At 34.8% G+C, this 14,283-nt stretch overlaps 1 protein-coding gene across 5 annotated transcripts in view; it reads left to right on the top strand.

Annotated features, from left to right (window-relative positions):
* NECAB1 (N-terminal EF-hand calcium binding protein 1) overlaps nucleotides 1–14,283 on the top strand; it is a 199,655-nt gene that overhangs the window by 163,844 nt on the left and 21,528 nt on the right. For all 5 annotated transcript variants that reach the window (XM_074269811.1, XM_074269801.1, XM_074269831.1 and 2 more), the window contains 3 exons: nucleotides 4,428–4,564; nucleotides 12,146–12,267; nucleotides 14,186–14,262. In XM_074269811.1, coding sequence (XP_074125912.1) covers nucleotides 4,428–4,564; nucleotides 12,146–12,267; nucleotides 14,186–14,262 — 336 coding nt within the window. The remainder of the gene's footprint in view (nucleotides 1–4,427; nucleotides 4,565–12,145; nucleotides 12,268–14,185; nucleotides 14,263–14,283) is intronic.

The following is a 14,283-nucleotide window of genomic DNA, read 5'->3' as shown; positions in this document are numbered from 1 at the left end:
TCTCCTTATATCCTGTTTCTTTTCTTCCCTCTTCCGTATCCTTTTTCTTACAGTGTTCTTTCCGTACTCTCTTTATTTGTTAAAACTATCCTCTCAGGTCTGTACCCAACTGGGAAAATCTATAAGCATTTTGTCATTGAAAATCCAATTCCATGAGAATCTTGAAAACATTTAAATGAAATTATAAAGTAATCTGTCTGGAATAGACCAGTTTCTGCACAATCTATTCTTGATAGCCTTAATTACTTCAGAAATCAAGTATCACAAAGATAATAGCTCATTTTAAAATTTTTGTTGCTAAGATTAAATATCTACAAAAATAAATAGATCCCAAAGTCATCTAATTCAACTCCTTTGGTTTACACATAAGAATGTGAAATTAAAAGAGTTTTAATTATTGACTCAAGATCATTCAGGTTGTAAGGAGCCATGCCAACATGTAGACCAATGTCTTTTTGAGTCTAAATCCAACACTGTTTCCAGTGTACTATACTACAAAAACAGTTCTTGATTATCTGCCTGAGGGTTTTTCTGGCACATTTTTTAATGCTAGTATAGCTTTCCTTACATACTTCAGAGCCAAGTTCAGAACTCTACAAGTTGATGGGAAAGTATGTGAATGATTGAATTCTAGCCTCAGACAAAAAGAAATACCAAAACAACAACAACAAAATGTTTCAAAGCAAAAGGTAAATAAGATTTGGGTTATCTCTTTAGATTTATTTCTATTTCAGCAAGAGAACTAAACTCAATATTTAAGACAAAAACTGGGTTTTAGTTCTGATCTACCTCTAAATAACTCTGTAGCAGTGGTCCTGGATTCAATCTTAATGAAACCACTTAACTGTCCCAAGGATGGGTCCCTGTCAGGAGAGTTTCAGGGCTCACCCCAAAAGTCAAGAAGGATAGTTTCAAGGACAGTTTTAGAGTTCCCCCATCACATCGCTATACAATTCCCTTTACAACATGGTTCGCTTGAAAATTACTACTGATAGAGAAACTGCTACTTCTAATTAATTAATATTTAGGTTAAAATATAGTAGCTGGAATTGACCTTTAAATGTTGTTGGACAAAGGCAAGAGGAACAAGACTATAGAATACTACATATCAACTCTCTTAATGAAAAGCAGTCAGATGCATTCAATCTAATATGGGAGACAACATGCAAACAAATATACACAAAGCAAGCTAGCTACAAAAGAAATAGGAAACAACAGAGGGAAGGCATTGGAATTAAGAAGTTGGAGAAAGCTTCCTGTAGTAGATGTACTTTCAGTTGGAACTTAAAGCAATCCAGGAAAATTGGTAATTAGAACAGAAGAGGGGAACAAAGCAATCCAGGCATGGGGAATATTCAGAAAAAAAAGTGCCCAGGACCAATGAGATGGAGTATCTTATTCATGAAACAGCAAGGAGGCTAGTGTCACTGAATTGAAAAGTATGTGTCATTACATTGTTTGTGGAGTTGTGAATGGATCCAGCCATTCTGGAGAGCGATTTGGAATTATACTCAAAAAGTTATCAAGCTGTTTATACCCTTTGATCCAGCAGTATTATGACTGGGTTTGTATCCCAAAGAGATCTTAAAGAAGGGAAAGGGACCTGTATGTTCAAGAATGTTTGTGGCAGGCCTCTTTGTAGTGACCAGAAACTGGAAACTGAGTGGATTCCCCCCAATTGGAGAATGGTTGGGTAAATTGTGGTATATGAATGTTATGGAATATTATTGTTCTGTAAGAAATGACCAACAGGAGAAATACAGAGAGGCCTGGAGAGAGTTACATCAACTGATGCTGAGTGAAATGAGCAGAACCAGGAGATCATTCTAATAATATTATACAACGATCAATTCTGGATGTGACTCTTTCCAACAATAAGATGATTGATGCCAGCTCCAATGATCTTGTGATGAAGAGAGCCATCTACATCCAGAGAAAGGACTGTGGGAACTGAATGTGGATCACAACATAACATTCTCATTCTTTTTGTTGTTATTCATTTGCCATTTTGTTTTCCTACTCGTTTACTTTCTTTTTTTGATCTTATTTTTTTTTTGTTCATCAAGAGAATTATATAAATATGTTTATACATATTGGCTTTAACATATATTGGATTCCTTGCCATTTAGGGGAGGGGATGGGGGAAGAGGAAGAAAATCTGGAACACAAGGTTATGCAAGGATCAATGTTGCCAAATTATCTGTGCATATGTTTTGAAAGTAAAAAGATTTATTAAAAAAAAAAAAAGTATATGTCAGAGTGTAAGCTAAGAAGACTGGAAAGGTAGGAGAGGGCTAAGTTATAAGGAGCTTTTAATGCCAAATAGGGCATTTTGTATTTGCATAGAAAATCACTAGAGCTTATGGTTTGGGATGGGAATGGAAGGAGGTGACATGATCAGATTTGTGCATTAAGAAAATCACTTTTATGGCTGAATGAAGGGTGGATTGGAGTACAGAGAGACTTAAGACAGGAAAACCCATTAGCAAGTTATCACAATAATTCAGACAGGAAGTAATAAGGGCTTGCATAGAGGAGTGTTGTCAACATCAAAGAAAAAAAGAGAGTATATTTGAAAAATGTTCTAAAGGTGAAATAGACAAACCTTGGCAACAGGTTTTGAGATCACTATAAATATTTAGCAATTGTTATATTCATCTTGTTGATGTAGTTATGTTGTTCTTTTTGCTACTGACCAAGCCTGATAGCAAAATGAGGAAAAACTTGCTAGGTTTCTACCCCCTTTAACACAGGAATCTAATCTCAATGTTAATCCAAGATAGGAGTTTGATGAACTTAGATAATGAGAAGAGGCAAAATGGACAATTCAAAGGATAAAAACCATTTTACTTTGTTATGTAGAAATCACTTTAAAAGAGAAAGATGCGATTTGTGCAGCTAAAAAAAAAAAAAAAGCTTTGGAATCTGTGCATTTTAATCACAAAACTGACTTCAGTGTTTAAATTTTTGATCAAATGGGTCTTTTCCTTCATAAAACTCAGATCCATGTTTATTCATAAGAAAGAATCACATAAGGTTTCACATAGGAGGTAACACAGGGCCTCCTTGAAGAAGAAGTAAGATTTCAGGACATTTCAAGCAATGGTCAGAGCAAAGACACAGAAGTGAGGAGGATTTAGGAGATAATGTAGGAGGAAAGAAAAGTGAGGACATATCTTCAGGGTCTATTATAATAGTCCAGTAAGAAGTATGATGTTTCAAGCTAGGTTTGTAGCAGCAGAAATGGAAAGGAAAGAAGACTGATAAATTTAAGGGAGTTAAGAATAAAGAAAGTCTAGTAATATAATGGAACAGAAGAGGAAAGGAATAATGGGTTAAACATGATGGTTTATTAAATGGAGCAAGGAACAGGGAGGAATGCTCAGATCTTCTAAGATTAGATAGAAGTGCTATTGATAAAAATTGGGATGTCAAGAAGAGGAAGATTAAAAAGGACTGGGGGAAATATGATCTCTACAAGTTAATTGAGTAACAGAATGTCTGTTCTCTGTATCTCCTGGGCTCTTGGAGAGGGAAAAAAACATAATTACTTCAGACAGTAGCAGCATCAAGACTTCCTCCTTCCTCTGTCCATACTAATCTAGAGGAGGTGAAAGGAGCTGTGTGTCTATAAGTCTCTAAGCACTTCTTTGAATGTGTCTCAATATTTCTGCCTATTTGAAGACTTTGAGTATGAGCTTGTTTTGCCAAGATGCTGCATTAAAGTCTATAGAAGAATAAGTCTGAATGACTGGGAGCAATAGATGTAAACTTAGCAGGCCATTCAACTTTGTCATATCAAACTTTTTTACTGAGATTCTTAAAAAAGCACTAAAGAACTTTCTTTGGCATCAGAAGCTACTTTCCAGATGTATATGTTTATTACATACATACATATATATATATATATATACATATATATATATATATATATATATATATGTTATTTATTTATATACCAGAAGGGAATTAAGTCAGCTCTCAAGTATGATTTCATTTAGATGGAAAAGGGGGCCTATTACATTTTATGACTTGACTGTCCACATGAATTAAACTTGTTTAAGAATAATTGTTACATTGAATCATTTTCCAGAGAAGTTTTTTCTTCTATGCTTCAGATATTTCTTCTGTAATTCCACTAAATTTTATCCTATATCTAGGCCTTGAAATGCAATAGACCTAAGTAAAAATGTTATAAAATTCAGAATAGACTTTTACTTCATTTTGTTTTGTTTCAGGAAACTTTTTTTCCATTTATTTCGCTGAAATATTCTCTACTAATTCCAGTCTTGTTTCTTTCTCACTTTTCTCCTATCTTCTTTGTAGGAATTATCAAAGGATGAAGAGGTTGTAGGAATAGAAATCTATGCATTTTATTTTTCTCTTTTACCCCAAATTGTTATTTCATCTACTTGTGGCATTTTTAGGACTACCAAGAGGCCTCCAACTTGGAACAGTTTGTAACTAGGTTTTTGTTGAAGGAGACCTTGAACCAGCTGCAGTCTCTGCAGAATTCCCTGGAGTGTGCCATGGAAACCACAGAGGAACAAACTCGCCAAGAGAGGTAAGCAGACTGTTTCTTCAGAATGCTTTTTAGGACAATAGAGAACTTTGGGGGCTTAAAAAGAAATATCCAAAGTACAAAAATGAGGAAAGGTAAATTTTGGGACACCTAAAAGATGCTTTCCTCAAACTCTAGCTCTGAAATACTTAAATAGCATTCATTTTCAGTGTCTTTCAGGTTGGGAATGATATAAAAGAATGGAAAAAATGAAGGACTAGAAAAAATGGGTGTCACAATGCCTCAAAGTAATAAAATCAGAATAGTCTGCTCATATGTAAAAGAAAAATGGCCAAAATAAAAATAACAAAGGGGAAGTTTAATTATATAAATTATTTTCCACCCAAATATTAGTAAGGGTCATTGGCATCCAAGTCATCATTGCAATACCATTGTAAGTGTGGGAAAATTTTTAGAAAATTTTTAAAAAAAGTATTATCATTTGTTAAATATTTTTTTGTTCACTGTTCAATTGTTTTAAACATATGCATATGCCTGGTAAAAAGATGGTTCTTTAGAATTAAAGTCCAACATTAGTCCCCCAAACATCATTATATGGAGTAGATGGGGTAGTTTTTCTGATTCTAATGGTTCTAAATCCTAATCTAAATCACTCTGGCACCTTTTAGCCAACAAAACATCCACTTGGTCTTTGTTTTGGCCCTAGTTGTCTCAGGGTGAATGTATATAGCAATTGTTGTTTTGGCCAGAAATTCTGAGCATTTTCCTCTCCCAGATTGATTTCTTTTATTCATTCATTCATTCATTTATGATTAAGTAAAAAAGACAATTTGTTTAATTTCTTTCTTACTTAGCCTTAATCACTGAATGGACAGTTGCCTTGTTCAAACTAAGACCTTTTTAAAGATCATAGCTTTAAAAGGCCAAGATCTCCCATTTATATCTTGCCACTAGACCCAGATGGCTCTGGAGAAAGTGATGATGGTGACTTTACACAGCCCTCCCTCACTAAAATTTAAGTCATGACATCACCTCCCTGAAATTGTTGGGGGTGGAGTTGAACCCTAAAGTATATTGGAGTCATGAGCCAGTGTTCCAAGGTATCTCATATGCTTAAATCTTCTCAAACCCAAAGAACAAACATTTTATTATGTGGCTAAGTTTTAGGGGAAAAAAAAGGGGAGGGCTTAGCAATTAACAAAAGTTGTAATATACTATTAAGGTATGGCAAATGGAGGATTAGGCCATTGACTGGAGGACTAACCCCAAAAAGCAATTAGGGATCTAGTGAGGTACAGGTAGGTTCTTTTATGTGGGAGACATAATAAAGAATATAAGTATGTGTGTGTTTAGGGGGGATTGGCATCATATCTAGACTTTCTGATTGAATATAGTAATTATGAGGTTATGATGATTTTGTCAAATGCATGGTATTCACAAGGAATTAAAGGCTTGATTAAGAACAAAAGATCCACTTAAAGTTGAGATGATTCTCTCAGGGCTCCTTCTTGCTTGGTTCAGGGAGTAGGTACAATAATTCAAGCTTTCTATCAGTATTCACCTAAATATTATAGACCTCATCCAAGTCAAGGTTTTCTTTGAAAAAAAAAGACAAGCAACAATTCTGACTGTTAGGAAGTTTATTTGTTTTCCTGATTTTAAGCTTAAATTGGACACTTTAACCCATTGCTCTTAATTCTGTCCTCCCAGACAACACAGAACAAATCTAATAATTTTTAAATAATTAAAGATAGCTATCATTTTCTTTCATGTTTCCCTTTGCCAGGTTAAACATCCCCAGTTTCTTCAACTGATATTCATATAGTATAAACTCAAGACTCTTCCTTACTCTGGTTGCTTTTCCCTTTGAGTTGTTCCAATTTACCAATATCCTATTTAAATTTTGGTGACCATAACTGAGTATAATATTCCAAATGTTATCTGACCAAAGGATCACCTTCCTGAAAGCTTTATCTTTTTAAAATATATAGCGTAAGATTTTATTATTTTTCTTTATTGTAAAGAAGACTTGAAAACAACTTGTGGCATATTACTATGAAGTCAAATTGCAAAGGATTGAAGAGTGAGTGAGGGAATCATGAGGAGGTAAATATAGCAAGTAATGAATTGTATTTTCTCAAAGCTTGAGAGCAAAGGGAAGAAAAGCCAGGGCAACAGTTTGTTTATTTATGATTTAATATTTTATTTTCCCCAAATTACATGTAAAAATAATTTTTAGGTTTTTTGTTTTTTGGGGTTTTTTTATATTTTGATTTCTAAATTCTTTCCCTTTTTCCCCTCCCTCTTCTTTGAGAAAGCAAGCAATCTGATATATTATACATGTATGGTCATACGGAACATATTTTCACATTAGTCATGTTATGAAAGAAAACAAAAAAGAAAAAGAAAGGATATGTATATTAATCTGCATTCAGTGTGGAAGTGGATAGCATTTTTCATCATAATTCCTTTGGATTCCTTGTATTGAGGAGAATAGCTAAATCATTCACAGTTGATCATCGTATGATACTGCCTTTTACTGTGTACAATGTTCTCTTGATTCTGCTCATTTCACTTTGTATCACTTCATATAAATCTTTCCAGATTTTTCTGAGATCATCTTTATAATCATTTCTTATAGCACAATAGCGTTCCATCCAATCATATACAACAATGTGTTTAGCTATTCCCTGATTGACAGTCATCTTCTCTATTTAGGATAAGGATTTTAAAGAGTAGAAATATCAAACAAGCAATACCTTTTGTTTTGTTAGGATAGAAATTCAGGTTTCTTCCCCTTCCAATCCATTTTCCTTCAAGTTTCTAAAGTGATTTTCTCAAAGCATAGCTCTAACCATGTCACCTCTACACTCAATAAATTCCAATGGCTTCCTATAACCTCTAGGAACAAGTCTAAATTGTTTTGTTTGGCTTTTAAAACATGTCACAACCTGGTTCCTTTTTATCTTTTCCAATATTCTTACATTTTATTCTTTTCCAAGTTCTCTGTGATCCAGACCAGGACTGGTCTCCTTGCTGCTCTTACACACCATACCAGCTGTGCTTTTTTGATGAGGTGCAGGAGGCTAAACCCCCCAAATATACTAGGGTTTGGGGTTGATTTATGAGGTGGCCCAAAAGAATTTGTAGACTTATGCCATCTCCCAAGAGGCAAAGGAGTTAAAAGGGAGTTAGTGATTGACAAGGGGAAAGATGGGAATAAGATCTAATGCCATAAGACAGGCTATGTTTCTAGGGAATGCTAGCTATCAACAAAGAAAGACAGGGGCTGTTCCCTACCATACCTGGCAATGAACAAGGAAGAATTCCTAATGAATCCACCATTATGATGCTTAGTAAACAGGTAAAGCTCCTAATGAACTCTTCATTAACAAGGGAAAAGATGGGAATAATGACCTGACACCATAAAATGGATAAATTCCTAATGAACTAGCAATTAACAGGAAGAGGGTAAGATTTTATATAGGGAAGGAATAACCTCCTGATTGAAGACAGTAACTGTCTGGGGTCCAGATAATCTTTGGAATAATTTTGGCCTAACAATTAACACCAAAAAAACACAGGTCCTCCATCAGCCAGCAACACACCATCCAAATGCAGAACCATCAGTTACAGCAAATGGAGAAGTTTTGAATCCTGTGGATAAGTTCTCTTATCTTGGCAGTATGCTTTCCAGGGATGTACACATTGAAAATGAGGTTTATATCAGCACTGCCAGAGCTAGTTCAATGTTTGGGAGGCTCTGAAGGAAAGTATGGAAGAAGAGAAATATTAGACTGACCACCACACTGAAGGTCTATGGAGTCATTGGGCTGACCTCACTGTTGTAGCCTGAACCTAACATCAAACCAGAACCATACCAGGAAAGGAATTGTGTACAGGAAATTCAAGAAAGGTTATCTTTTAAAATGACCCACTTAGGGCAAAATAAGCCAGTCAATGTCCCTCTGGCCTCTCTAACCACTAAGTTCCTAGCAAAGACATGGCCTTTTGCTGGGGTTGTATTCACCTCCTCATTTTCACTGGAGATCCAATACCCTCCCATATCTACAATATTCTTCCCCATTATTTCTTGGTTTCCTTCCAAACTCACCAGTAATCCCATCTTCTCTAAGAAGCCTTGTCCAATTCCAGGCCCATCTCTTCTTTGTTATTAGGGCTTTCCTATGTGATTATCTTCCATTTATATGCAAAAATGATGTCTGTATTTAGATCTTTACATGTTATCTCCCCTATTAGAATATAAGTCCTGTGAAGGCAGGGGCTGTAATTTTTACCTCTGTTTATTATAAATTCTCAGGGGTTAGCATAGTGTTTGGCACAGTACCTGATTATAAATGCATATAACTCGTTAACCTAATAAGAAGAGATCTGATTATATTTTTTAGTGCAAAGGAAGGAGCCAATAGAGAAAGGGAAAAGAATACACAGAGACATAGGAAATGATCACTCAAGTAAATTCTTGGGTTAGCAGGTAGAAATTGAATCAGGGACAATTGTTGGGGTTAGGCTTGGCAAAGAGGACAGCTACTTTTTCCTCTGAGATATCAGGAAAAGAGAAAAAGATGAGTGAAGACCTGAGTGGTATTGAGGTATAAAGCAAGAAAGTTGGAAAAATTCTCATCATAGGGCCTTGTTCTTAACAAAAACAAGAATCAAAGCCAGGAGTTGATGACAAAGAAGGCAGTTGTAGAATTGAAGAATTCGGACAATGGGGAAAAAAGCTTAGAAAAGTCATTGTAAGGAATGGGATAAGAAGTTAATCATAAAATAGGTCCAATAAAGTGAGAGTATGAAAGGAAAGGAGGTTATGTTCAGCAGGGAATTTCAGTGAATTGGTTTAAGGTAATGGAGATACACTAGTGAATGACTGAAGGAGAGGTATGATTGTCTTGGTCCTGTATATAGACAATGATGAAATTAAAAGCAAAGTACACCACTGGATTAAAATAGAATTTTAAAGGTCTTATTTAATGATTCGGATTCTTCTACCCTCATGCTTCCTTTTTAAATAGCTAATCATATAAAATAGCTTTAGAAAAACAAAAATAGTGAATTTTCAAATTCTCAGCTGGCTCTCTGCAATGGAAGACAAAATATCTTAAGGTACAATGAAACAAATTTCATTTGCCTAATGAGAAAATAAGACTTGTTCTATTGTCTCTTTTGTTTTGCATTACTGGAACTAAGTGGGTTCTTTTTTAAGAATCAACCATACCAGTGAAGAACAATTTTTACATCTCAAGTTCTCTGGCCATTCACCAATGCCTAGATTTTCTGTGGCTACCTGCAGCACATTTGTGTTCCATAATAAACACCATGCAGGGATTCTTTTTAAAAGGAACAACCATTTTTCTTTTATTTTAGTCCCTAGGATGGTTTTGAGTTCATTCTCATTTCATGACTGCTAGCAGCTGCAAGCAGCTGTGTTTAATGAGAAGGAACGGAAAACAATATAAGTTCAGGAGAAGTGAATAGGATTAAGGTATTGTTCATGATTTGTAGAAGTTTTCATTTTAGAGGTCACTGGCTCAAGTATGGCTGGAATTGGAAATAAAAGGGCCATATCAAACTCTTTGGTTATGTTGAATAAGTTTGTATTCGTTCCCAAAAACTACAGTCCCAGGGTCTAGAAATCTTAGGTGAAAGGACCATGGAAACAAGGACAACAAAAGCAAAAAATTCACACGACACAGAAAAAAAAAAATACATCTATTTAATGGCTCCCAGCCTTCAGTTTTGAAGGGGAGTTAACACAATCACTGAAATGAAAATAAAAGGATTTTGTACCAATTGAATTTTACTATCAATGTCAGTCTCAGAAAGGGTATATTTTGAATTGCAGCAATCATAAAAATAAACAAACAAAAAACAACCCATGAGCATTACTTATTACTCAGAAAGTTTATATTGAGGAAAATGGGGGAAAAGGTATTGCCTCTTAAGTCTACATGTAGTTCCTTCTCTTATGTCTCTAGAGGCTACTTAGAGAAAAAAAAAAACAAAAACAAAAAAAACAAACCAGGCAACCCTCTCTCCAGGCTTTTTTTTCTCTTAAGCAGACAATTGCTGTCACTGAAGTCAGAAAAATACATTTTACAAAGAGTTAGTATTCTTTTTTTCTTTATTTTAATATATATTTTATTTTTCCCCAATTACAAGTCAAAATAATTTTTTAACATTTGACTTTTTGTTTTTGTTTTTTTTAAGTTCTGAGTTTCAAATTCTAGCCTTTCTTCCCTCTCTTCTTGAGATATATTATACATATATAATCATGTAAGACATTTCCATATTAATTATTTTACATGATAAGGAGTCAGTATTCCTAAAATCTTAACATTGTAGGACTTTAGACAGAAACAAATAAGATGATGTTTAATAAGGATAAATGAAAAGTCTTGTACCTTACAGATACAAATTAGCAAAGAATGGTCAGATAGCCTTACATATATAAACAGCAGTTTATTTGAAAAAAACTTTGGAAATTTGGTGACAGTACTACAAGTCAATAATGCAACAGAGCAGCCAAAAACAACTAATCAAAATAAAATTAAAATAAGCCAGAAATTAGTGGGGGGTTTTTTTTTGGGTAATCCAATAAAAAAGAAGCTAATCAAACTCCATTTGGAGTTCTAGGTATCACAAATCCTATTATGTTCTAGGTATCACAATTAGAAAAGGCATTGTGATAATGTAGACTATCCATGAGGGTAGACAGAATGGAAAAGGTCTAATAATACATAATTTTTGAGAACTGAAGACTTTAGGTTTGATTATCCTAAACAGGGGAAGAGTAAAAAAGGTCATAAAAACTGTATATGATTATTTGAAGTTCTGTCCTGTGGAAAAGGAATTAGAACCTTTTTTTCCTGTTCCTAGAGGAAGAGTCAAAACAAATACATAAACCAAGGTGATCAATTCTGATGGACATGGCTCTTCTCAACAATGAGATGGGTCAGGCCATTTTCAATGGTCTTATGAGGAAGAGAGCCATCTGCCCGCAGACAGAGGATTGTGTGGACTGAGTGTGGATCACAACATAGTATTTTCACCTTTTTGGTTGTTTTTTGCTTGCATTTTGTTTTTTTCTCATTATTTTTCCCTTTTGACCTGATTTTTCTTGTATAGCATATTAATTGTGGAAATATGTATAGAAGAATTATACATGTTTAACATATCTAAATACTTGATATCTAGAGAAGGGGGTAAAAGGAAGGAAGGGAGAAAAAAAATTGGATCATGAGATTTTGTGCAAGGGTAAAAGTTGAAAATTATCTATGCATTTTTTAAAATAAAAAGCTTTATAAAAAATAAGTATAAATCACGATAAAACAAATTCAGGTTTAAATTTAAAAAAAAAAACCTCAATAATAATTAGGGACATCTAAAAGTGAGATGGTCTGCCTTGAAAGATATGGGTTCTCAGGCACAAGTCTGGATGACCATTTTTCAATTATGTTGTAAATGGAATATTTTTTTGGGGGGGGATAATAGGCTAAAGGTGATGAGTTACACTAGAAAATCTCTGATGTCCTCAAACTCTAAAATTCTGTGATTCTGTGAAATAACATCAGGATTATATCTTTCTCTTTGTTGTTAAAGACAAGGCCCAACTAAACCAGAAGTCCTGTCAATTCCATGGCCCGGCAAACGATCCAGCCGCAGAGTCCAGAGACACAGTAGCTTCTCTCCCATCAGTCCTCAGTTTTATATGAGTAGCCCAGGTAAAGTAGACTTCTGACTTTCTCTGTCCAGTGATTGTTCTGAAAATGAAGCTGAATAAGGTAATAAATACTGAGTACAGAGCCATCCCTTAGATAGAGGTGGTGACCTTCGTCTTGTTCATGCAGCTACAGCACCATGGTGACTTAGAAGAGGGTATGGTTCTGCAAAGGATCCTAAAATGTACCTGAGGTTCTATAGCAAACAATCAGATGGAGACAGGGGAGGGGAAGCTCAAGTGAGAGAGAAGAAAGAAGCAGAGATAATGATCATGATCAGCCCTAAACTCACATAAGTGGCAGAGAGGTGAATGGAGAACCAGGCTTGAAATCAGAAGATTCATCTTTCTGAATTCAAATCTGGCCTCAGACATTTACTAGTTGTGTGACTCTGGGCAAATCACTTAATTCTGTTTGACCCACCTTTTTCCTCATCTGTAAAATGAGCTGAAGAAGGAACTGGAAAACTAGTATATATCTTTCCAAGAAAATCCCAAATGGGGTTACAAAAAGTTAGACATGACTGAAAAAATGACTAAATAACATTGGATCTCAAAGTTGGAAGAGATCTCAATCCAAATCATAGTTTATCACGAGTTCAACTACAGTATTCTCAAGCAAATCATTTAACCTCTCTCAATCTCAGTTTTTTCATCTGTAAAATGAAAATGATAATAGCACCTACTTTACAGGGAATTTGTGAGGATCAAATGAGTTAACAAAAATAAAGTTTGCAAATCTTAAAGCAATGTATAAATGCCAATGGTTATTTCAAAGAAACTATCATCAAGTCTTCCTTTGAATAACTCCAATAAAAAAGGAGCTCACCCTCTTGGAAGTAGCCCATTCCACCATTAGGTAGCCCTAAATATTAAGAAGTTTTTTCATATATTAGAATTAAATAAACTTCTTCAACTCATTGCTTCTCACTCCATCCTCTATGCCAAGCAAAACATAATTCCTTGTGTATTCAAATGCTAAATAATGACAATAATAGCTTTCACTTGTATAAGGGTTATCTAATTTTATACTGTAAGTGCTATACTACAGTTTTATAGAAAAGGAAACCAAGACTCAGAGGGGTTAAACACTAAAAGGCTGGGAATATCCTGATGTCAAAATCATAATTTTACTTAGAAATAAAAATGTTCATTCTATCTCTATCTTCTTTGACTTGTGAATTTTTTTTAATGCACTATGACAATTTACCCAAATTAGTGCCTTAAGATATTTCCAGTCTTTCTATTAATGGACTTACTTGTCCAGAGTCACAGGATTTGAATTCAGTTTTCTATTCTCCTTATGCCTTCCAGGTTATCATGATGATTATCATGCTTTCCCAAATCATCCTCATTTCCTTCAGTCTCCTTGCCTAGGTGTATAGTTGCCAAGCTCCTCACAACTCTGCTCTTTCCCTTTGAAAAACTGAAAACTGATTTAATAAGTTTTGAAGAAAAGAATCTCAGAAATTATTCCAACCAGGGAAATGTGCCCAGAAAAATTAATAACCCAATAAGCATGTGCTTCTCCTATTCTAACATATGAACTATTGAATTCATTTAGGGTAGGTCAATGAGTCTATCAGAGTACTTGGCTGGGAGTCAGGAAGATCTGAGTTCAAATCTGGCCTCAAGTACTTACCAGCTATGTGACCTTAAGCAAGTCACTTAACCCTATCTGCCTTAATTTGCTCATCTGTAAAATGAGCTGGAGAAGGAAATGGCTAACCACTCTAGTATCTTTACCAAGAAAATCCCAAGTGGGGTCAGAATTAGACATGACTGAAGATACTGAAAAACAAAAAATAAGTTAACTCAGATACACTGAGTTCTTCAACGTAAAAGAAAAACTGTCAGTTCTTTCAGTATTGCTACTGTGCTTGAAATTTTGCAAACTGTCACCATGATTTATCTTCCCCAAGGCCTGTTAGAGGAAGACAACCAATGGATGACCCAGATAAACAGACTCCAGAAGCTCATTGATAGGCTGGAGAAGAAGGTGAGAATCCTTTTATCTTTT

Source organism: Sminthopsis crassicaudata, chromosome 1, assembly GCF_048593235.1.
Source record: "Sminthopsis crassicaudata isolate SCR6 chromosome 1, ASM4859323v1, whole genome shotgun sequence".
Classification (NCBI taxonomy): Eukaryota; Metazoa; Chordata; class Mammalia; order Dasyuromorphia; family Dasyuridae; genus Sminthopsis; species Sminthopsis crassicaudata.
This window is presented reverse-complemented; position numbering and strand designations above follow the sequence as displayed.